The sequence below is a fragment of the Budorcas taxicolor genome, chromosome 21 (genome assembly GCF_023091745.1).
Source record: "Budorcas taxicolor isolate Tak-1 chromosome 21, Takin1.1, whole genome shotgun sequence".
NCBI lineage: Eukaryota > Metazoa > Chordata > Mammalia > Artiodactyla > Bovidae > Budorcas > Budorcas taxicolor.
Window position 1 is genome coordinate 18,762,671 of NC_068930.1, and position 24,917 is coordinate 18,787,587.

The 24,917-nt window shown below is 44.4% G+C and overlaps 1 protein-coding gene across 1 annotated transcript in view; it reads left to right on the forward strand.

Annotated features, from left to right (window-relative positions):
* Positions 1-24,917, forward strand: part of AKAP13 (A-kinase anchoring protein 13) — a 318,409-nt gene that overhangs the window by 140,080 nt on the left and 153,412 nt on the right. The window contains exon 5 of the mRNA XM_052660082.1: positions 5,369-5,552. Coding sequence (XP_052516042.1) covers positions 5,369-5,552 — 184 coding nt within the window. The remainder of the gene's footprint in view (positions 1-5,368; positions 5,553-24,917) is intronic.

Genomic DNA, 24,917 nt, shown 5'->3' on the forward strand with positions numbered 1-24,917 from the left:
TGGAGTGTGTGCTAGTTTGCAGGCTTTTAAAAATTTTATTATTATTAAAAAAAATTTTTTTTTTTAAATTTTGCTACGCTGGGCTCCCCAGCTGTGGCACCTGGGCTCTAAAGCACGCAGGTTCGGTAGTTGAAATGTGCAGGCTTCTGCAGTTGCAGCGTGTGGACTTAGTTCCCTGGCGGCATATAGGATCCTGCTTCCCCAACTGGGGATCAAATTCATGTCCCTGCATTGCAGGGTGGATTCTTAACCAGTGGACCAGCAAGAAAGTTCCAGGCTCTTCATTTTTAGCATGCCATGACCAGTATCCAGTAACCTTTTGGACAAGACAGTGATGAGCCCTGATGCAGGAAAGCAGCATGTTCTATAAAGGACTTAAAAAAAAAAAAAAACTTCTTTGAAGCAGAATGAGAGTATTTGAGCTTATTTCTAAAGTCTTTCTTTATCCTCCTCTGCTGCTGCTAAGTCACTTCAGTCATGTCCGACTCTGTGCAACCCAATGGACGGCAGCCCACCAGGCTCCCCCGTTCCTGGGATTCTCCAGGCAAGAACACTGGAGTGGGTTGCCATTTCCTTCTCCAATGCGTGAAAGTAAAAAGTGAAAGTGAAGTCACTCAGTCGTGTCCGACTCTTCATGACCCCATGGTCTGCTGCCCGCCAGGCTCCTCTGTCCATGGGATTTTCCAGGCTAGAGTACTGGAGTGGGGTGCCATTGCCTTCTCTGTTTGTCTTCCTCAATGTTCTTTACTTCCTAGTTACATGAAGCACTAGACTTTTTTTTTTTTTTTTGCCTTAGTACTGCCTTAAAGGCAAATAATACAGGTTCATCTGGGTGGAGGGCGAATGGTGGGGTGGGAGTATCTTCCCTCTGAGCCACCAAGTTTCACTGAGGTTGTCTCAGGTTTTTAGTGAAAGGGTGAACTAAGATGGTTTTTCCCCTGAAAGACCCTCGTACAGTAGCAGTCAACGTAACTTTCTGATAACAGAAGGTGGGCCTTGAAAGCCCTGCTCTGGAGAAAGCAAAGAGGACCAAGGTCCTGGGGCAAACCTACATTCTTATTTAGTCACGGTCTTGTATAACTAACCGAGAAGACCTGGTCGTCTCTGGGGTAGAGAGATTTGGAGTGGAGAGAAGGATGAGACAGGTTTCATTCAGCCAGTTTTCACTAAACATTAGCCCTTGAGTTTTCAGTTCTTTGTATCTGGTGTTTGGTTAGTGAAACCACAATGGTAATCATTTGGGGTTTTAATTCCCATACCTTTCCAGATTGCTTGATAGCTTTCCATGGAAATTTTTCCTTAGCTGCTCTCACTAGACTTTGTTTTCACCTATTCGTAGCTGCTAAAAAAGAAAATAAGCTAGTAGAGATATTTTATAGTATATAATAATAATCTATAGGATTGACTCCAAGACAGGTGTTGTCTTCATTATGGAGCACTTTAGCTCCAAACGGTTTTATTGCCTCTCAGACCTGGATTCCGTCACAAGGTCGTGCGTGGCGTTTTTCCAAATGCCCGTTTCTCGCATGGGCCTGCTGTTGCCCATCCCCACTAGGCGTGAGAATTCCTGCATCACACTGGACCTGAGGTTTATTTGAGAAGGAGACCAGAGCAGTAGGAAGAACGGAGATTCTGAAGTCTCCCAGATACACATTCAGAGGGCACTGCGAGCAGGGTGGCTCCGGCGGTAGGAGAAGCACGTGGAGCCTTGGATACCGTTTTGTTCACAGAATTCGGGGCCCTTTGTGTAGACAGAAAAGCCAATGGCTTGAAAAGGTGCAGCTGTGTCCCGAGGACGGGGCACGGCGCCTTTCTCAGCCGCCTCACAAGGACGGGCACAGCGCCTTTCTCTGCTGAGCTGAGCGTGAGGGAGGCTTCCAGCACTCGAGCAGATAGGAAGCGAGACGCTTCCTCCTGCCTTCTCCATGGGAAGCTGGGCCCAGGCCCACAGAGCTGGTTTTTTTTTTTTTTTTCCCAGTTGAAAATAGTTGGAAAATCAACCAACCAGCGTAAGGCCCTGGAAGTAACACTGAAACAGAAAGGGAATGGAAGAGGGTCCTGAGTATTCAGATGGTAGCCTCTCTAATTTTCATTAAGAAACCCAAGAAAAATTCAGGAGAGGTTTTTCATTTGCCCTTTAAGAGATTGAAGAAGTCAAACCTGTTATAAAATCAGAGAAGGAAGCAATGAGGGAGAAAAAAAATACAAGTTCAATGATTGTGTTAATCAGGGTCGACCAGAGAACCAGAACCGGTAGGAAGGTTATTTCAGGGAATGGCTTGCACAGATGTGGGGACTTAGCTAAGCAAGTCCAAAATTTGGAGGGCGAGAGTGGAAGAGAAGATGGGGGCAAGCTGAAGTTCCCCTGGACAGGAGGGGCAGTCCCGCGCTGGACGGACTCCGCCGCCACAGGCTGACACTGTCCTCTTCGGGAAGGTTTCTTCTCTCTCCAGGGGAATCTCAGCTCTGTCTTTAAAGCCTTCCAGCTGGCTTGGAATCCAGCCTTCCCAGATTCACCAGGATAATCTTCCTTATTAAATCAACTGATTAGGCCCTTTAATTACATCTGCAGAAAAGCCATCACAATGAGGGCAAAGATGGAAGGGAGTTGTCTTAAATGATGCAAGGACAACCAGAATGCCATAGCATAATTAAATTCAGATTGGGGACAAAGGACCCGATTGACCTCATAGGAAATGCAGTTAGTGATCTGAATAGTAAAGTTGAGCAGCTCTCACAGTTACAGAGAAAACACAAAGATCGCAAGAGAGAAAACAGAACAGAGGTCAACTCTAAATTGTCGATCTTCTGGGTTTTAAACTGAGATGAAAGGAACAAAAGCAATGATGAAAGTGTGTGTTAGGTAAGAAAAATTACTTTTGGAGAAAAACAAGAGAAGGTGCTTCTTAAGCTACAGCATGAGAATGCTTGTGTGATTGGTTTTTTTTTTTTTTTTACAAAAAGAGATGGGATGGAGTAACGGAGAGGGATTGGTTTCTAGACTCAAGACAGAAGCATCTTCAGATCTTGCTGATTTTTGCTGTGGGCAGTTATTAACCTGTCTTCATCCATAGAAAGAGGATAGAAGGTGAAGGTGAAGTCACTCAGTCATGTCCGACTCTTTGCGACCCCATGGACTGTAACCTACTAGGCTTCTCCGTCCATGGGATTCTCCAGGTAAGAATACTGGAGTGGATTGCCATTTCCTTCTCCAGGGGATCTTCCCGACCCAGGGATCAAATCCAGGTCTCCTGCATTGGAGGCAGACGCTTTAACCTCTGAGCCACCAGGGAAGCCCCAGAAAGAGGATAATGAGGCCTTATAGGGTTATTGTGAGAACGGAAAGAGTGAATACAAAGCGCCTAGCCCAGTGCATGGCATCGAGCAGCCTTTGCCAGACGTTACTATTCTCATTACCTGTCGATCGCAGAGAGGGGCGGCCTAAAAGCAGACGTGGCACCTCTCCTGAGGACTGTAGGATGAGATTCGGGGTCCTCCGGGTGCTGGATTGGGTGCTAGCTTCAAGCAGGTGTATTGCCTTGTTGTTGGAACTCTGCCTTTTGAAGGCTGAGCCGACTCAGAGCAAGTGAGGGATGAGGAAGACGGGTTGCAGAGGACTGCTTTAAGGAGGTGCCATCTAGTGAGACCGGATTAACCAGTCTGTAAAAAATCGCCGAGTTCCCTGGCAGTGCCTTATTCGCTTTTTTGTATTTGGTAAGGATGTCAGAGTGCCTGTGAACAAGCGCAAGGCACAAGTCACGTGGCGACACTTGCTCTTTTCTGGAAACTCTTTCCGTCTTTCCTCTGGCCTGGCCACCTGCTCCGAGGTGTTGATTCACACTGGCGCCCACACATGCACTGGTCCCTTCCATAATGTTGATGTCTTTCCAGCCTCTGCCTCTGTCACCCATCATCTAAACATTTAGTGTGCTGAGTTCTGTAAGGACAGTGTCAAATACGAAAGATGGTTTTTGCCTCCCAGGAGACTTACCCCGGCAGTAAGGAGACTAGACTAAGGCACGTGTGACGTTAGAAGACAGTGCAGTTCACAATTGCAGAGTTGCGATGCATTTATTCTTACCCTGCTGCTCACGTCTGAAGCATCAGGGACTGAAATGTAAGGGGAAATCACTGGGGTCCAAGAAGGGTGGGTGTGCCCGGTGGGGTAGGTCGAGCCCTCCCGGAAGCTTTGGAGAATGAGAGATGTTAGCGCAGCTGAGGGGGGCGAAAGCAGGCACAACCTCAGGGCACCATTCCCATTCCAGACTCTGAGTGGTACTCCCTGGGGTCAGGTAAGCCCAGCCTCATCATTCCAAGTCGGACAAAGCGTAGAGAGTGTTGTAGCGAACCTGGATTGTGATTAGAGGTCAGGAGGGACAGAGCAGAGAGGAGGAAAGGGCAGGAAGGCAACATTCACTGAACACCGCTGCAGCCTTTGCCTGACAAACGTCTCGCCCACCCCTCTGAGCTGTTATTGCGGCCATGGGAGCGGAGGTGGTGGTACCCCGCTCCAGGGAGGCCGGGAGGGGAGCTCCGAGAGCTGAAACGGGTTGTGTCCAGTCACACAGACGGTAAATGCCAAATGGGAACCCAGGTTGGTCTGACTCCAAAGCCCTTCCTCACTCTGCCACTTTCAGAGTGACTCTGTACCAAGAAGGGGCCTTCGCCTCAGGTGAAACAGGCACGTAGTTTTCCTTCTGAGATTGTTAGCCTATCCTCTTGGAGTTGGTCTTTCTTATTATGCCTGAAGATGCATTTCTTTCTTAAACAAACAACAAAAAAAAGCTGCCACTTCCAGCAGTTTGATTTGCCCTTCATGTGGGAGAATAAAAAGACCTGTGTGTACTTAACAAGCAGAACCTGTTTTTAGTGTTTAACTAGCCAAGTCCTCTCTGGGTGATATATATATATATATATATATTTTTTTTTTTAAGTAATTATACTTTTTGATACACCCATCTAAGCCCCAGCAACTATTCCCCTTGGATCCTGATCCCCATGTAGCGAGGCTGCATTGACTTCTTAAATTTTTTCTGTCTGTCTGTCTGTCTTCCTCCCTCCCTCCCCTCCCATATGTGTGCAGTCACCCTTAACGTCTGCATTAAATCAGAATATAGAAATGGTTCCTCTTTTGTAGGACTGTCTCCTATAGGAGATTTGGCCTCTCATCCTTTTTTCTAGCTTCGTTTTGTCTTTGAGAGATGATTCTACTCTGCCACGGTAAAATCGTTCATGTTATATGTTGAGGCTTAATGGTATGCTCTCAGGGGCTTGGAGGCAGTGGCGGTGACCTGAACCATCCTTTTCTTCTTTTGCTCTGGGTTTTCACGTTCTCCTCCCTGATCTTCGTCTTGTCCGCTGTCTGCAGATGGTGGCCCCCGAGAGACGTTGATGCATTTCGCTGTGCGGCTGGGGCTGCTGAGGTTGACGTGGTTCCTGCTGCAGAAGCCAGGTGGCCGCGGAGCTCTGAGCATCCACAACCAGGAAGGAGCGACACCTGTGAGCCTGGCCTTGGAGCGGGGTTATCACAAGCTGCACAGGCTCCTGACCGAGTAAGTGCGCTTTCTCCCATTTCCTCCTCCTGGGCCGGCCCCGCCCCCGATTCACAGTAACCCCGCCCATGTGGCATCTCCAGCCTTAGCTGGGAAGTAAACCCTCAGCTCTGTGCCTTGCCTTTCGCTGGATGTCGGTAAGCTTGCTCCTGCTCAGCACTTCATTGTCTGAGAGGAACACACGTAAGTCACCTTCCCTTTTTTTCTCTTTCCTCAGCTTTCTCTGCCCTCACTGTTTCTTGCCTCTTAAATTTTACTGAAAACTCAGAATAAGTCTGGTCTGTAGGGGTAGCACTCTATGAACCAGGGCATCCAGTTTCCCCAGCTTAGTCCAAGAGGGAACAGTCTTTCTGTGCCGTATATATTTTTTTCCCCCGATATGCACTTGAACTTCAATTCTTGGTTGAAGTTCTTTAATTCTTGAAAGAGTTAACCCGAAACAAATACTTGTAATAATTGCATTTAGAAAGTATACTGAACCACTAAGTTTTGGTTTAAATGTAATTTCTATAAATAAAATTGAGAGCAGTGGTCTCTTCATACAAGGAGCAGTGAAAAGCAGCCGAGTTGTCCTGGAAACGTGCTGTCGGAAACCCTGCCTGTGTGTCTTTGGGACCAGTTGTTAGACATTCTGACTCGTCAGAGAGTGCTTGGAAGGAAGGCCGTTCGTCAAAACATTCAAAGAGTTTGTCTTCCTTTTTTCTTGAGTAAATAGAAAAATGCATTAGAGAGCCAACACTTTTTTTTTTTTTTAACTTCTTATTTGGTATTGGGGTATCACACAGAAACAGTTGTGATAGTTTCAGGTGAACAGTGAAGGGACTCAGCCATCCATATACATGTATCCATTCTCCTCAGCCAGTAAATTAAGTAAGTCTTTGCAAATTCTCAGGTATCTTACCCATGTTAGATTCGATTTAGTTGCCTTTTATTTCTCACTCTTCTAAACTGTGTGTGTATGTGGTGGGGGGTAGTCTGGAAGGGCCCAGAAGAGATCTCAATGTAATGTGACTTCCTGTAATACAAATGGGGGTGGGGGTATTTGTTTTTCTTTACCTGCCCCATCGTTAAAACATCCCCAATCACTCCAAACAGGAGGCTCCTTGCGGAAAGCTTTCTGATGGGTGCCTCCGATCCAGTGACAGCGGGAGGGGGCACACTTCATGTCAGGTGAGCTGTGGATATTTGAGCTCTCCCAGGACAGTAATCTAGAGGGCAACGCGTTCCGTTCCCTCGCACTTCCCATCTGGCCACGACTGGATTCCTTCTGCTTGTCTGCCTTACGGCCTCCGGAAGACAGGCCTCATCCCAGAAGTTGAGACCATCAATTCCATATTACTGCCGTGAAGTTCAAGTGCAGTTTTCTCCAGATTCAGTCTTTGAGCGCAGAGGTTTTGCTGGGAACCAGAGTTGGTTACGGACTGCCATCCAGATGGGGAAATAGAATGATTACAACAGCTTCTTTATATGCCGGGAGAGGATGTCACAAGACCATTCTTGCAGCACAGCTTTAAGGAAACCAGTGTGTTTTTGGAGGAAAGACTTTGCCTTGCTTTATACTGCCACCTCTGTTACATGTGAGACAGCCGCTTAGCTCCTTCTGAAAGGGAGTAGGTAAAGGAAAGCCAACTTGAGAAGTCTCGACCACAGTAGGGCTACAGCAGGGCAGTAGGAGCACCCGGTCACAGATCTAACTCTGAGCTGAGATTCTTCTAGCTGTTACTGTTCTGCAGCCTAGAAAAAGTGCCAAGTCCTAATTGTTCTTCAGTCACTAAGTCGTGTCCCACTCTTTGCCACCCATGGACTGCAGCACACCAGGCTTCCCTGTCCTTCAGTATCTCCCAGAGTTTGCTCAAATTCATGTCCATTGAGTCAGTGATGCCATCCAACCATCTCATTCTCTGTCATCCCCCTCTCCTGCCACTTTCAATCTTTCCCAGCATCAGGGTCTTTTCAGTGAGTCAGCTCTTCACTGCAGGTGGCCAAAGGATTGGAGCTTCAGCTTCAGCATCAGTCCTTCCAATGAATATTCAGGGTTGATTTCCTTTAGGATGGACTGGTTGGATCTCCTTGCAATCCAAGGTACTCTCAAGAGTCATAGTTAGCAATTTAAGAAATGATCAGGAGGTGATTTTACTACATCCCTCACTCTTCTGTGATGTCAGTAGACTTCTAGAATTTCCAGCATAAAGACTCAGAAGAGATGAGATCATCTTTAGCAGATGAGGAAGCTGAGATCCAGAGTGGCAGAGTGAGGGGATGAGAGTGACAAGGTGGCTGAGCCAGAAACAGAAGGCACATCTCCTGAGAGGCTAGCCAGAGTGGCCAGGCTCCCCGCTAAGATTCGGAGAACCCAAGAGGAGACTTCCTGGGATCCACAGCCTTTGAAATTAACAGAAGTTATTGCATGTGTGTTTCTGAATAAAGAGTTCATTTTGTGAAATTCACAGTGAGATTTGTGGGAAGTTAAGAATTGCTGCGCCGTGTGATGGTTATCTTTCTTAGTTATTCACTAAAATCTTTAGACTTGGGTATGCTTACTCCTTCTCCCTTTCAAATTGTAAATTCTCACATAGGCTTGTCTCTTACCCTCCCATTGCAGTTAATATGAAATTGAAGTATCGTTTGTATCCATTTTACATTAATTATAACTGTTTACAGTTTAGCCTTAGCTGAAACATCAACTTTATTTCAGTCCCTTTATACCTCTCCCAAGAGAAATCTGTGGTTTTGATTCTTTGCTGCTTATACCGAGTGTTTTGAGCAGGGAACAGAAGGGTGCTGTGCTGATTTGGGTCCAAGTTCTTTCTGTGTTTGTGTCCCTAAGGCTTATTTCCATAGTCTGTTTTGACTGAGTGAGTCATTTCTATGTGAAATGTGCTTCGGGTTAAAAGCTTTCTCTTAAGTAAGACTCATGTCTATAGGGAACCTCTGTTCAGGACATTTTGGGGAGTTCCCCTTTTCTGTAACCTGTAGCTATTAATTTTCACTTTGTTCAGTGACAGGGAAGAAAGAGATTTTGTTGACTTAAAGCTCTTTTGCTTTAGTTTTTATTTTGACTAGGGCTGCTCAGGTGGCTTGGCTGTGAAGAGCCTGCCGGTCAGTGCAGGAGACACAGGAGATGTGGGTTCAGTCCCTGGGTTGGGAAGATCCCCTGGAATAGGAAATGGCACCCCACTGCAGTGTTCGTGGCTAGAAAACTCCCTGGACAGAGGAGCCTGGTGGGCTATGGTCCATGAGGTCACAGGGTTGGACACAATTAAGCACACGTCTTCATATTTTGATTTACATTGTGAATATGGATGCATTTGTAATCTGAAAATTCCCCTTAAATAAAATGTTACCAGTTTTGCCTGAGAAATCTTACTCCTCGAAGAGGACCCTGCACCTCTGCTCCTGCTTCTTTTAGGTGAATGCACAGTCATCTCCCATGTTTTGAGGAGCTGGTTGCACACTCCGCCCAAGGTCCCTCAGGGATGGGCAGAGCAGGGAGACAACCCAGGTCTTCAGGCTCTTAGGTTAGGATGCTCGGGAATGAGGGCGTTAGAGAAGCGCTGCATCAGCATCGTCTAACAGGAGAATGTTAGAGCTGAGAGCTCCCTGATGTCTTGTTCATTTAGTGACAAATAAGAAACCTTAGGACCTGGGTCACTCATCAGAGCTGAGACCCAGAGGCAATTCATGGTAAAGCCAAAGTGTGCAAACTTTGGGGTCAAATCTACATTTGTGTTTTGGCTCTGCCATTTTTAGCTGTGTTAGTTTGGACCCATGAAGTAACTTTTCCTCTCTGAGCTTCAGTGATATCGACTTCCTAGAATGATGACTGAAGGCTGGGCGTGTACAGTGTCAAAAATCAGGGTTTATTGATCACAGAGTTTATGGTCATTTTTTGGAACACACAAAGGAGCTATAAATATATATCAGCTTGAAGAGAGACAGTATAGTATGGTGGAATTGCTTACGGATGAAAAGCAATATCTGAATCTCCCCACTTAGTAGCACAAGTGACTCAGAAAAAGTCACTTTCCCACTTGAGTCTCATGCTTCTCCTCCCTTATGGATAATATCTCATCTGTCTACACCATAGGTTGTTAGAACCAAGTGAGATTTGTGCAGATGCCTTATTAAAGATTGTGCATGAAAGTGTCCTATGTAGTCATAAAAATCACTGAAGTGATTTTCACTGATCAGTGAAGCTCACCTTCCCATTGATGGATCTGCCTACACTGTCCTTTTTTAAATGTTAATTATAGTTGTCTGCGAATCACAATCAGTAGAGAGCGTTGTAGCAGGGCAGTCTGGTTCTGAGTCCAGGGTCTGCCTATGTAGAGCTCGAGCTGCGTGGTGTTGGGTGATCCACTCATGTAGAGCCTTAGTGCCTGTTTATAACATGGGAAGAATAAGAGGGACCGTCTTCAGGTAGGGGCTTTGAGAAAAGAATAGATAGCATTTCAGGGAGTGGGGCACAGCACAGTGGCTGACATGGATGTCATCTGCCCTTTTCTTATTTTTCCGTTCATTCTTTAATTGTCCTTTCCTTCATATATTAAGAAAAATATGGCCAAAATGTTGGAAATCTTTTCAGGCCGTGTTTGAACATTGCTGTTTGATAAGAGTTTGAAATTATTTCCCAGTATAGCAGATAACACTTTAAAAGATTAGCGTAGCTCTCTGATACATACAGTGATGTCGGTGCCTCTGGGTTGTTGGAACTAGATGGGTAAGGAATCATTTACAGTGCTATCACCCTTACAGGAAGAGTTATTTCTTTAAGGAATTTCCACTCCCCAGTGTTGACATAAAAGTGCTGAAGTATTTTATTTGCCCAAAGAGTGAGTTTGAAGGTATTTGTCCTAACAGTACTTCACCTCCTTTTCCGTATCAGTTCAACAAATCTCTATTTGTTGAATGCCTGCAGTGCCCTAGAAATCATGGTTGGTATGTTGCAGGTCATACTTCATTTTAACCTTATTACAGCCTTGTGAAATAGGTTTTATCTGTTTTATAGATGAAATATAGAGACTCAGAGAATTGAAGTAACTAGCCCAAGGCTTTATAGAAACGGCGGAGCTCCTGGTACACACGCAATGTGGAATTGCCAGGGCACCGTACTTCCCTCAGTGCAGATTTGACAGGAGGCAGACTTGGGAAGGGCCCCTGGGATGCTGGGTGGGTGGCACTCACTCAGGGACAACCAGCTTTCAATTTAGTCCCAGCCTGTACTCTCCCAAGCAGTGCAAGATCCTCACTAAAATAACCTAATGTTTATATTTCCCATCATACGGTTTTAAATCTATTTTTTCGTTACCCGTAGGCTATCTTTTTGCATTTCAGTTCTCCCGACAGCCTAGTGAGTGAGTAGGGTAGGTATTGTTTTCCCCATTTTATAATCGGGGGAACTGAGGCCAGAGAGGTGAAGTGAGTCGCCCAGCGTCACGAGGCTACATACCAGGCGCAGAGTCCAGTGTGCCCGGGCAGGGTTGGCAGGACTGCGTGTGCAGGGCAGAGACCCGGCCTGGCAGACCAAGGCCCTCCGCGGGTGGTTCATGCTGCAGCATCTGCAGCGGTGACCCCCCTCTGAGAGTCTGGGGGTGTGGCGTCCACACCCACCTTCTGACACCTTTGTTCTTGAAACCCGAGTTCAGGGTCAGGCGGTAGAGTAACTGATACTCAAGTGTACGCGTTTTCCAACGGGACCCAGTCCTGTTGAGCAGGACGACCTGTGAACACAGTGGTTGCCTTTTCAGGGTCCTCTTCAAGTACTTGACAAGTGGGTCCTTGGTAGCCCATCAGCTGCAAAACAAGTGTGTAGGCTTTGCCTTTGCTTACGAGGAGAAAGGATGAACAGATGTACAAACTTAGATTCAAAATGATGGACAAAGCAAATGATTTTTTAACTTTACGTTTCTCTAGCCCGAGTCCTATCCAGCCGTATGTTTGTCTGTCCATCCCTCTCTCCCTCTGTGTATCCATTCCCTCATCCTCTTTTCTCATTGTGTCACCTGGGGCTTTTGTGTTTTGGTCAAGACAGGATGGTAGAATTGAGTGGAAACTAGGCTGGTAACAGTAACTGAGTGTTGAATACCTGCTGCGTTGGCACTTTACACTGTGTACTTAAAACCTCTCAGCAAATGTCTAAGATAGAGTTAATACAGGTAGTATCAGTATTTTTTCTACAGATGAGAAGATAGACCCAGAAAGGCTAGTTTGCCCAAGGCCATGTGGTTAGTAAATTGGCATTATTCACAAGTTTGTGAATTGGTTGTTTTAAAACTCTTAATACAGTTTTGTGAGGAGGTGTTTTTGGTAAAATTGTCAGACTTTTAACCAAACTAATGATTCATAGATTTGGTTTTCAGTAACGCCCCCCTCTTCCCCCTTCCTTTTTTGGTAAATTTCTAACCTGAAGCATTTTAAGAATTTTGACATTTCATTGTTTGCTTTTTTAAAAAGCCATTCAGCTACTAATCTCAGGATTTCCTTATCTGGCAACCTGCTGGCAAATTGCAAAATGAACTCTCTGTGGATAATGTTTGTATTTATCTAACAACTACACTGGTTACCATTTATTGTATTTGTGTCAGGCATTTTGGGTAAATTCTCATGCATTTCTCCTCTCCCAAACCCTTCGGGGGTGGGCGCGTTACCCTCAGGTCGCAGGTGATCACCATAGCTGGCGAGTAATGGGGCCCTAACCCTAACCAGGTCGGAGGTCTAAGGTAAAGCCCATGGTCTTTTCTACTGCCTCGGTCTCTCTAAGCAGGTGGGTGGGTCCCGGTAGTTGCTTGGAACAGCAGAGCCATCCCACGTGTCTTGAGACGCCTACTGTGCACGTCTTTTCCCCGCTGCAGTATGCATGCAAATAGTCCCAGCCTGTGTTTATTCTTGGTGTAACATTTACGCCTCAGAGGTTTTCTTCAAAGAATTACGAATTTACACAGCTTAATTAGTGGCGACAAAGTTTCTGTGGCCAACAGCACATGATATTGAAAGTATTTCTGACTTGACTGCAGACCCAGGTGGAAGAAAACGTGGAACCAGAGCACAGGGCTTGATGGGTGTTTGTGAGAAAATGAGGATCTGTTGGCACTCTCTACCCTCTAAGGAGCACACACCTTTAGTATACACATTATTTTCATTTGATGAATTTTGAAATCTCCTTAAAGGCATACCAGGACAAAGAATGACTTGAACATCTTACTTGTATTTATTATTAACAGAAATGAAAATGATTATTAAGCAAAGAAAATAAGGAATGTTGAATAAACCTATGTGGCTAAAATCAGTATTTAGCCAAAGCTGACTATCACCAGTGTAGAATGAAGTTGTCTTGTACACGAATAAGTATGAAACAGTATAAAAAATAATTCTACGTGTTTACTAACGTTTAATGGTTTTTAAAGTCTTATAGTAGAAAAGCAGTAATTTCTCAGCATCACCAGCTTCTATCTGCATCGCTCTTGATTCCTTAACAGCATACTCACTTTCTGTTGACACACTAGTGTCCCTAAACAGGTATGTGTTAGAAAATTATAATTCAGGAGAGTTCTTCCAGAACATGTTTTCTAAGAGGAATTTTGTACCTAGGATTCTTGATTTAGTGACTCTCAAAGGTTCTTGAACTGCTGAACTTGGTTAGCACTAGAAAAGTCACTTTGGCAAGGTTTTGCTCAATGGTTTTATTGTCCATACACACTTTATGCACCATTTATAAAGGGCTTAAGCATCCCTGGATATAGGTATAGGTGGGGGGTCTTGGAACCAATTCCTGCAGATACAGAGGCATGGGTGTGTATTGTGATGTCCTTCAAGTATTCTTAATAATACTGTTGTTTTGACATTTGATTAGCAAAACGTATTTGAGGTACCTCATTTTTTCCTGTTATTTCTTTATACATTTATATCTGGATTGAGGATAATTTGTCATAGTGACTATACATGGTTTTGGCATGTCTCCTCTTTGTAAAATTTGGAGGTGGCAACATTGACTTTTCAGCTTTTATTTTTTCTAAGACGTGAATCATTTACAAATAGAATCTTCCTTGAAAGGCACATGGCTTAAATGGAATGAGAGATGTGCAAATTAAAGCATTTACTCCAGTAAGTGTTTATTTGGTGTTGTGAACAAGTTAGCAAACAGTTAATCAGAATTAGAGTTTTTATATATCCTAACATAATTCTGAAAGAGATGGGAATACCAGACCACCTGACCTGCCTCTTGAGAAACCTATATGCAGGTCAGGAAGCAACAGTTAGAACTGGACATGGAACAACAGACTGGTTCAAAATAGGAAAAGGAGTACGTCAAGGGTGTATATTGTCACCCTGCTTATTTAACTTCTATGCAGAGTACATCAGGAGAAACGCTGGGCTGGAAGAAGCACAAGCTGGAATCAGGATTGCCGGGAGAAATATCAAGAACCTCAGACATGCAGATGACTCCACCCTGATGGCAGAAAGTGAAGAGGAACTAAAAAGCCTCTTGATGAAAGTGAAAGAGGAGAGTGAAAACGTTGGTTTAAAGCTCAACATTCAGAAAACGAAGATCATGGCATCTGGTCCCATCACTTCATGGGAAATAGATGGGGAAACAGTGGAAACAGTGTCAGGCTTTGTTTTTTTTAATCCAAACTCACTGCAGATGGTGATTGCAGCCATGAAATTAAAAGACACTTATTCCTTGGAAGGAAAGTTATGACCAACCTAGATAGCATATTGAAAAGCAGAGATATTACTTTGCCAACAAAGGTCCGTCTAGTCAAGGCTATGGTTTTTCCTGTGGTCATGTATGGATGTGAGAGTTGGACTATGAAGAAAGCTGAGTGCCGAAGAATTGATGCTTTTGAAGTGTGGTGTTGGATAAGACTCTTGAGAGTCCCTTGGACTGCAAGGAGATCCAATCAGTCCATCCTAAAGGGGACCAGTCCTGGGTGTTCATTGGAAGGACTGATGCTGAGGCTGAAACTCCAATACTTTGGCCACCTCATGCAAAGAGTTGACTCATTGGAAAAGACCCTGATGCTGGGAGGGGTTGAGGGCAGAGGAGGAGAAGGGGATGACAGAGGATGAGATGGCTGGATGGCATCCCCGACTCGATGTACATGAGTTTGAGTGAACTCCGGGAGTTGGTGATGGACAGGGAGGCCTGGCGTGCTGTGGTTCATGGGGTCGCAAAGAGTCGGACACGACTGAGTGACTAAACTGAATATAATTCTTCCTTGTATCATTTTTTTTTTTTTTTGTAAACAGTAGTGGCTCAGAAAAGGTAAGATGATCTTCATAAAGTTATCTAGCCAGACTATTCTTTTAATATTCATATTAACTGTCAAGCTGTTTCTTTATTAATTTAACCATCTGAAACACTCTTGTATAGTTCATAGTGGCATTAATGAGTTTTCACAATCACTAATTATTGCAGTGTTTTAACAGTAAGTACATGTATGCTCTAATTGGTTATTAGAATTTTTGTAGCCAGAGTGTATAAGGAGTTGTGCTCTTTATGTACTTGATCGCTGATCACATACATGTTGGGTAGGCATTCAGCTGTTTGGCTTTAAAAAATAGCAAAGCAGAACTTAAATGCATCCCTGTTGTTTGTCATCTGTGAACCTGTTTTCCTCATCTGTGACATAGGAAGTCACAGCATGTACCTCATAGGTCTGTTCAGATTAAGTGAGAGCATGCCTGTGCAGTTCTCAGGAACTCAGCCCGTCGCTTTATTTGGACAGCAAGGAACGAAGATACACGGCACTCAGCTTAGTGTGAACGTGACACTTCTCTGCACCACCACCCAGCTTCTAACACGTCTTTTCTGGTCAGGTTCACCGCACAACTGCAGTGCTATCTCGTGAAACAGCAGGGAGCCAAGAGTCCTATTTTCTTCTAGCGGTAGAGTGGTTTAGCGGTGGCTGCCTGACCATTACCCCATAAGCAGAGTCTCCGTGCCTTTTTCTTTTTAAATGTCTAATACTCAGAAACTGCCTTCTGGTTTACTCATTAGAGTCACACCACCCCTGGCGTCCCATGGAGTCACAGTTTATTGAGCACTTTGGGAGAACCAGATGCTATGCTGGTAACACTTTACAAAGCAAGGTCGCTTGATCTCACAGCAGACCTAGTATTCCCACTCTATAGACAGGGAAACGGAGCTGCTGAGAAATTGAAGCATGACTAGCCCAAGATCCCACAGCTGGTACAGTCTGAGTAGGGAGTCAAACCAAGTCTGTCAGACTTTCCAACTCATGTTGTAACCATCGCCTTATAAACTTGTGCTTTAAATTATTCAGCAGCATAGAGTCTGTGCCAAATTGCTGATACAGAGTAGTTGTTCAAATGATGGGCTCTTCTTCCTTTGTGCTGTTCCCATTCGGGTCGTTAAGGGCAGATGGCTGTACTGTGTCAAAAAGGAAGGCGTATCAGTGCTAAGATTCCTAGAGAATCTGCACGTGTGTGTGAAGCATAAGTTGTCCAGCGGTGTGTTAACACCTAAGGTAGTGGCTTTCTGTTCAGTTTAAGATGGATCAGTGCTCCCCTCCCTCCTCCCCCTCTCTCCTCCCCCTCCCTCCTCCCCCTTCCGCCTCCCCCACTCCCCCTCTCGCCTCCCCTCTGCTGACACTTGTCTTCTCTCGCTCCATCTCCGTGGAGCTGTGGTTGACGCCGTAGGACTCCTTGAGGTCTGGCACTGTGAGGGTGATGTGGTTTCATGGAAGATGTTGCAGTAACCCTCAAATACGGAACTAGGTGCTGCACTTCCTGTCAGAAGTAGACTCAGCAAAACACGCCTTTGAGGAGGCCTGACCTGGCCGTTCCTCCTCTGCTCTTAAGCCAGGACCCAAATAGGATGGGCTTGCAGTACTCGTGGTGCGTGGGCAGCCGTGAGTGAGTATCATGTTCCAAATGGGTGCACTGCCGACCTTCACTGTTTATTCTCTGCCATTTGATGGGGCCTTTTGCTGTATCTCAGCAAGTATCTTTGAGCTTCCTCCCCAAATGACTCGTGTTGTTAGTACTGGAAAAATGTTTTTCTCTGCAGTTGATTTGACAGGGTTTTACATGTGTGTTAGCATCAAACTGAACTTTCTTTTTGAGTTGCGACACACAAGCTGAGAAGGCGGAGGATGACTGGTGGTTGACAGTTGTGTAACAGCTGGAATTCTGGCAAATTAGCTGAAGTTCATTCTGGGCTTATTGAATTTTGTTGTACCACATACAGAGACCTTGAGGTTTGAAGCCAGCCATGGATTCTCCATTTGGATGATGTAACCCTTCCTCTGAGGAATGGCCTCTTAGTTTGTGCTTTTCTACGGTTGAAAACTTGCTATGGATATTATAAACATTTTGACAGAAAGCCCACTATACCCGACTGTGGTGATTTAGTCGCTAAGTTGTATCTGACTCTTGGGGCCACATGGCCGGTGTAGCCTGCCAGACTCCTCTGTGGGATTTCCCAGGCAAGAATACTAGAGCGGGTTGCCATTTCCTTCTCCAGGGGATCTTCCCAACCCAGGGATTGAACCTGGGTCTCCTGTGTTGCAGGAAAATCCTTTACCCACTCAGCTATGAGGGAAGCCCCTACTATACCCGACATCTGACTAGATTCTGGTAAGTATTATAGCAAACTTAGAATTTTCAGAATTTGAATGTGTCCTCATAATTTGACGTGAGCTTTCCTCATGGCTCAGATGACAAAGAATCCACCTGCAGTGCAGGAGACCTGGGTTCCATCCCTGGGTCAGGAAGATCCCCTGGAGGAGGAATGGTTTCCCACTCCAGTATCCTTGCCTGGAGAGTCCCCTGGACAGCAGAGCTTGGTGGGCTACAGTCCGTGTGGTCACAGAGTCAGACACGATTCACACTAACACTTCATTTCTTTTCATGATTGGACAGTGTTGGAGGGTCTGTCACTGTGGATAGTCTAAAGTGGTACAGAAGTTTTGGAATTAGATCTGAATTTGTACAGATTCTGGGTTGTTCACTTACTGTGGACTGGGGCAAGTTATTCCTACAGCCTCATTGTCCTCACAGGAAAAATGGGAACACAGTAGCCCGTGTGTCCGTCGTTGTGGAGAGCAGAAGTCAGCGCTGTCCACCTCATACGGCACCACTAGACTTGCCTGGTGGCTCAGACGGTAGACTCTCCCTGCGGTGGAGACCTGGGTTCGGACCCTGGGTCAGGAAGGTCCCCGGGAGGAGGGCATGGCAACGCGCCCCAGCCTGGGAAATCCCATGGACTGAGGAGCCTGGCGGGCTGTGGTCTGTGGAGTCACCAAGAGTCTGGCACGACCAAAGCTGCTACCACTAACTAACCATAGTTATCACTAGTATCACTAGTTTCGTTCTTTTCTTCCCCCTCCCCACCCCTGTCGCTTTTCTTCCAGTATGTTCTCACCCCACGTGGAAGACAATTCTAGTTCCTGCATGATTGGCGAAGCTCTGTGAGATCTGAGCTGTGTAGAACCCTCAGACCTTGTTTCGTAACATTCCTTCATTTCCGTCGCCTTCCCTGCACAGCCACGTTGGCCTCAGCCGCGCTGGCCAGCTGCTTGCCATCTCTCAGGTTCTTTGTACTTGCTGAACCCTTTGCCTCATGCATTCTGTCCCGCAGCTTCACATGCTTGCTCTTTGATGTGGTTCTGATCAATTGCTGTATCTTCTCAGACCATTTTCTGGCACCTGTCTGCAGAGCCAGTCTCTCCACTCCAAGGAATTTTCTGCCATAAGCACCTTGTTTTATTTGCTCTAAAGCACTTACGTCTAACTGTAATCATACCCCTCTACACTGTAACCTCCAGTATGGTAGGAATCTTGGCTATCTCATTTATTCGTCAATATTATTTCTCGCACCTGAAAACATAGTCGATACTGCATGAGTATGCGTGTTTGAATAAATGAAAAAATGTATAGCCTAGACCATCTTCTGAAAATGTATGTGTTTTTATTGTTTTTGTTGTTGTTGTTGTTGTTGTTTAAGATAATCCTGAAATAAGAACTTAAGAGTACAGAGAAGACTAAATTCCTGTAGAAATGCATTTGTAACACAGTGGCATACCACCTGTAGTGTTATCTTTTCAGTGGACTTCTGGAAGCATTTTATTTGGTATTAGAAAACAAGCAATCATATAGATCTTAATACATTTTCATATGTAGAGAAACAGTATTTTTGTAATTGCTACACATATAACCCAGTTTGCTCCTATTTAATAGGATATAGATTTTCGTTTTAAGGTTGTACAGAGTAAGGTAAAATTTTCTGTATATTTATATTGGAAATATCTTCTGGGATCTTTTTATAAGCAGACCATTTTAGAGAATATGTGCTAATATGAAAATAGTTCTGTTACCTTTTTAACAGGTAATCTAAAGAAGCATTTAGCTTTTCTTTTAGCTCATTAATCCACATGAGTTACTAAAGTGCTTAGGAATAGATTGCATGGAATGAATGTATATATATATATATATATATTTTAAAATATCATGTTTTAGCCCTCAGGCAGCCCTAACTCTGTGAAACCTTGTTTGGTTTACCTGAACTTTGTTCTCCATCTACATGTAGAACATCAACCTTGTCACCTGGAATATTGCAAGTATTTATAATGAAAGAACTCTGAAAAACTGAGTCCTACTGTTCAGTGTATGGTAGTCCCTCAGGACCTGCCACTCATACCAATATCCATGAATGCTCAAGTCCCATAGTTGGCCATCTGTAGCTGTAACTCTGTAGCCTGTTTCAGGCAGCTGTAAATTGTGTTGTACTTCAGTGGATTTATTGAAAAATATTCGCATGTATGTGAGACCCATACAGCTCAAACCTGAGTTGTTCAGGAATCAGCTGTATCATTTTTACTATGTACTGTGATTAGCTGCCTATATTTCACATTTTATTAAAGAAAATCATGTCATTAGTGAAAGAAGCTCTTTGTGACGTGCCTGTTAAAGTAGATTTTTAGATGCTTTTGGTTTTCTAAAAATAGTTACTAAACACTGGTTGGGACCAAACTTTTAAAGAACTCTTGAATGTTCTTGAGTTAGTTTCTGGGCCTATGTGAAGTATTCCTTGGGAGAAAAGGAAATTTGTCCAGTGGGTCTGTAGCTGGTACCACATTCCGTGTTTCCATCCATGCCATGATGTTTCTTTCTGCTGCCACTGGCCTGTCTCCCCAGGGTCTGTAGATTTTGGGAATGTGAAGGGTGGTTCCTGGCAGACTGGAGGGATCGCTGCAGTTCAGCATGGGGCAGGCCCTGAATCAGGGCTGATCTGCCAGCTCTTTGCCCTGCTCCATGATGAGATCAGTATGAAGTAGATTGAGAGTATGGGTTTAGAAACTTTATAGTAATCTGACATGGGCTTCCCAGGTAGCACAGTGGTAAAGAATCCGCCTTCCAAGGCAGGAGATGCAAGAGATGCAGGTTCGATCTCTGGGTCAGGAAGATCTCCTGGAGGAGGAAATGGGAACCCATTCCAGTGTTCTTGCCTGAGAAATTCCAAGGGCAGAGGATCCTGGCGGGCCACAGTCCATGGGATCAAAACGAGTCGGACATGACTGAGCAGCTGAGCACACACACAGTAATTAGAATAATTGTATATCAGCTGCATCTGTTAAAGCTTTGGGCATAAGTTTTTTGTATAAGTTTTGTTTTTTCCAGTAATTTTTAGAATTTTTATTTTTGTGATGAATAGGAAATTTTAACAAATCTGACCCTTCATAAATAGTTTGAGTTCACACCTGATGCATTTAATCTACTTATTTTGCAGTGCTATAAATCAGGGAGAGTGGATCAATGTTTTATGGTTTCTGTGTAAGTAACAGAGGTTCTGGGAAAAAAGTAGAGGAGAGTTACCTGGAAAAATGTCACCTGTAGGCCGTGACCAGTCTTTATTTTGACTTTTACTTGTCTGATTGCTTCTAAATAAGATTAACCATTTCATCAATTGAATTATGAAAAGTGCTGAATAAGGGCAGTGGGACTTATAAAGATAGGCAAGATCATTAGAAGTTTGTTAGACTCAAGTATGGGTTCCTTTCTTAAATTTTCTTTTTTTAAATGACCGTAACATACTATAACAGAGAAGGCAATGGCACCCCACTCCAGTACTCTTGCCTGGAAAATCCCATGAATGGAGGAGCCTGGAAGGCTGCAGTCCATGGGGTCGCTGAGGGTTGGACACAACTGAGCAACTTCACTTTGACTTTTCACTTTCATGCACTGGAGAAGGAAAGGGCAACCCACTCCAGTGTTCTTGCCTGGAGAATCCCAGGGACGGGGGAGCCTGGTGGGCTGTCGTCTATGGGGTCGGACGGAGTCGGACATGACTGAAGTGACTTAGCAGCAGCAGCAACATACTATAAAGTCACATGAACTTCATGCCTGAAGATGAGTCCTGCCCAGATTAATGAACAAAAATTAGTTTTTCTTTTTCCTGAACTGGAAAAGCTAGTCTGCAGTGACGACTTGTGATTAAAGTTATTGGTTTGTATAAGTAAGGCAAATAGTTTATCTTTAGAATCATGAAATCTTCACTGTTTGAAGCCTGTTAATCAGCTGATTTAATGGTCACCGTTACTCTGAAGTTTGGGATTCATATTTAGCTCTTAATCTTTCTGTCATACTGAGTTTCAAATGCTTGTCAGAAAAAATGGATGTGTATGCCTTTCCCTCTGTTGTGAATAGGTTATTTAAATCAGTAAGGTTTAAATAGGTTATTTTAAATCAGCTTAAAAATACTGTTTTGTAAGCATTTCTGTCATGCTAGAAATAACATTTGTTTAATAAATAGTTAGCATTTCCATTTCCAACTTTGAATTTTAGTCAGCAGTGACAGCGTTCTCCCTTTTGAAATAATTCCCACGTGCCTGTGCCTCTCACTCTCGTTAAGTAACATCAGGCACTTTGTAGAAAAAGGACATGTGTCTGCGTGCTTAGTCATTCAGTCATGTCTGACTCTTTGCAACCCCGTGGACTATAGCCCGCCAGGCTCTTCTTGTCCGTGGGATTCTCCAGGCAAGAATCCTGGAGTGGATAGCCATTCCCTTCTCCAGGGAATCTTCCTGACCCAGGGATCGAACCAGGGTTTCCTGCGTTGCAGGTGGATTGTTTACCAGCTGAACCACCAGGGAAGCCCAGACAAAGGAAATAAGTAGGTATTAAGCCAATGGCTGTTGTGGAATAGGCAAAGGACCGTAAGTTCTGTGAGCAATCAGTGGATCAACCCAAGTCATATTTAAATAGAAATCTCTCTCACTTAGCTGACCTAAGTCATCTGGGGGAGAGAGGAGGGCTGAGCAAGAGAGGATACATTGAGCAAGGAGAGGTCAGTCCATCTGGGTTGCTTCTTGGCGGAGGATCTGTTCAAAGTGCCTGTTGTTGTCCTGGGGACGGATTAAATATGACTGTGTCAGAGTCCAAGCAGAGACTTCTGTGTTATGGTTAATTTCTCCATGTTCCCTTAAAGCAGTCTCAGTGACACCTGCACTAAGCTGCCTCTGTCTTGTGACTTAGGCCAGAAGCAAGGAAGATCCCAGGGAGGGAGAATTAGCCTCTTTTAAACAATTAGGTTAACATAACAGAATTATTCATAATGCTGCCACCGGAAGACAGGTTTATTTCATTGTCAGATATTACCTTCCACATTGCACAGAGTTTCTTAAATATCCGGTTTATTTCATTGTCAGATTCTACCTTCCACATTGCATGGAGTTTCTTAAATAGTTGTAGCTGATACTCCATTATGTATTCAGATATATTTTCACTTTATGGTACTTCTACCTATTTCTCTGGTCTTTCTAATTATTTTTGAGGCTCTCTAAAGTATTTTGTTTATCATGAGTATTCAGACCATTTAATGTTGAATGTTAACTTTAACCTTAAAAACCAACAGAAATTAACTAATGAATGCTGCAGTAAACTTCTTTTTTTTACTTACAAATTTTTACCTCTGTTAAATTATTTCTGTAGGATTAATTCCAGGGAATAGTATGATTAGGTGATACATTATACTGGTGTGATATATTAACATGCCAGTATTCATAGCAGTCTTGCCAGCCTTAGCTATACTTTTGTTTTTTAAATGAATCAACACCTACGTGGTGTCCTTAGCTGCACATTAGAATCACATGGGGATTCTAATTGTACATTACAGTCTCCTGGGAACCTTTAAAAAATATTGATGCCTCAAGGCCTCCTTGAGACTTTTATTGTATTAGCGTGAGGTGTGAACTAGACATTAGGATTTTTAAAAGCTCTCCAGGTAATTCTGAAATGCAGTTAAGATTAAGAACTTTGCTTAACATTGCATCTGAAAATTAATTCCTGAGAGTTTGTTGAATTAGGTTGGTGGCTTAAATCTGATTAAGAAGAATCAACAATGAAGTATCTGTAGCTTGATCACATCAGTAGATACTTAGATGTTAATCTAGTGTGAACTTATTATTATTTTTTTTTTTCACTTATCTTGGGGATGTATTAGGTCTTGATGTATACACAACTAGTATCATGGTAGGATGTTAAAAACCATTTTTCAGGATCTTGAAAGCAGTGAAGCTAGAAATTGGAGAACTTTGACCATAGAGGAACACAATATTCTACAAGTCATGGAACCATGGAGTAAGAGAACCCAAGGCGCCCCTCAAGAGTGAAAGCGACAGAGAAAAATGTCCACAAGAGTCACGGAGCACACACTGTACTCTGTGTCATAATGTATAGTAATCCAGAACTCACATCTCTCCAAAGCTAAGCCCTCAAAGTCCATATGTTAAAAAATACTTAGCCTGATTCACTGTTGCAAACTAGGCAGCAGAGGCAGTTTCCTGTGGTGGTTTAGAGTGTCAGCCCCAGTTCCGCTTAGCTGACTGTTAGGCACCTTATTAAATTCCTTATGGTGCTAGTTTCCTCAGCTGCCAGTCTTCCCTCACAGGGCAGGTAGAAGAATAAATCAGGTGATGTATGTAAACACAGCTCAGCATTTGATATATTGTTGAATAATTTAGCAGTAAAGTTTCTTCCCATTGCTTGTGGAAGGAAACAGGGTCCAGTATTCAGTGAGTACTTAATGCATACATTCTGGGGCTTCCCCGGTAGCTCAGCGGTAAAGAATCCACCTGCCAGTGAAGATGTGGGTTTGATCCCTGGATCGCGAAGATCCCCTGGAAGATGACACGGCCACCCAGTCCAGAATTCTTGCCTGGGAAATCCCACAGACAGAGGAGCCTCGCTGGCTGCAGTCCATGGGTTCACAAAGAGTTGGACATGACTGAAGCATCTTAGCATACACACACCAATAGATGAATAGCATTTTATCCTTTGAAGCAATGATTTATCTGTCCCTTCAGAAAGAGTGCGTTCTTAGTGATCCCAAACCATTTGTTTACGAAGTATATCCCTACTCTTCTGCCCTGGAGTGAAATCCCAACAAGTATTGGAGTACGGGCCATGTGTCGGGAGATGGAACAGGGCAGTGCGACCCGGCCAGTCAGAAGACGGGAGGTCCTGGCCTTCCTTAGCGGTTACAAGGAGTGGAGAAGTTGTAGGACAACACGAGAGATCTTTCAGCTCTTAGAGGTGGGAGACCGCTCTGGGAGTCGAGCTGGACTCTCCAGATAAAACTCAGGGTGCCCAAGAATGGTTTGAAAACAATATATTAACAGGATGCTTGAAAGTTTCCCATATTCACGGCGTCAGTCCTTTATATCTTGAAGTCTGTTCTGGGGCGTGGTTGAGTGTAACCCAACGAGAGGTTCTCCGAGACCCACAGTAGCCTGTGACGCTGTCGTAAGGAAGTACCGCCTGCACTGTGCCCCTGACGCCACTGGTAGCAAGCGCCCTTTGCTTGGCTCGCGGTGGTGGTGTCCTCACGGGATGAAAACGGAGAGGTCGTGGAGATCCGTCGTGCTCCCCTCTCCCTGCAGCGTTTACACGCCTTCATCTACAGATCTTCTTTCTCTCATTTTTATTTATTTGTTTATTTTTCCTCTCAAAGCCTCATCTGAGGCTCTGGCGCCTCTTAATCCACCAGCTGAAATAACCAGAAATTCTAATGAATTTGCGGGTGTGCCTTCTTGTCCTGCCAGACTTGATGGCATAACATCCTGATGTGTGTTTCTGAGGTAAATTTTAGATACCCAGGCGTATCCTTCTTCACGGCAGAAATACAAGGCCAAGGGTCGGGTGACTGACTCAGCGCTGCAGAATCCCACCTGCCAGCGCAGGAGACGAAGGAGACTCGGGTTCCATCCCTGGGTCAGGAAGGTCCCCCTGGAGAAGGAAACAGCAACCCACTTCAGTATTCTTGCTGGGGAATCCCATGGACAGAGGAGTGTGGCAGGCTACAGTCCGTGGGGTTTCAGACACACACACCCACTTCTCCGTGGC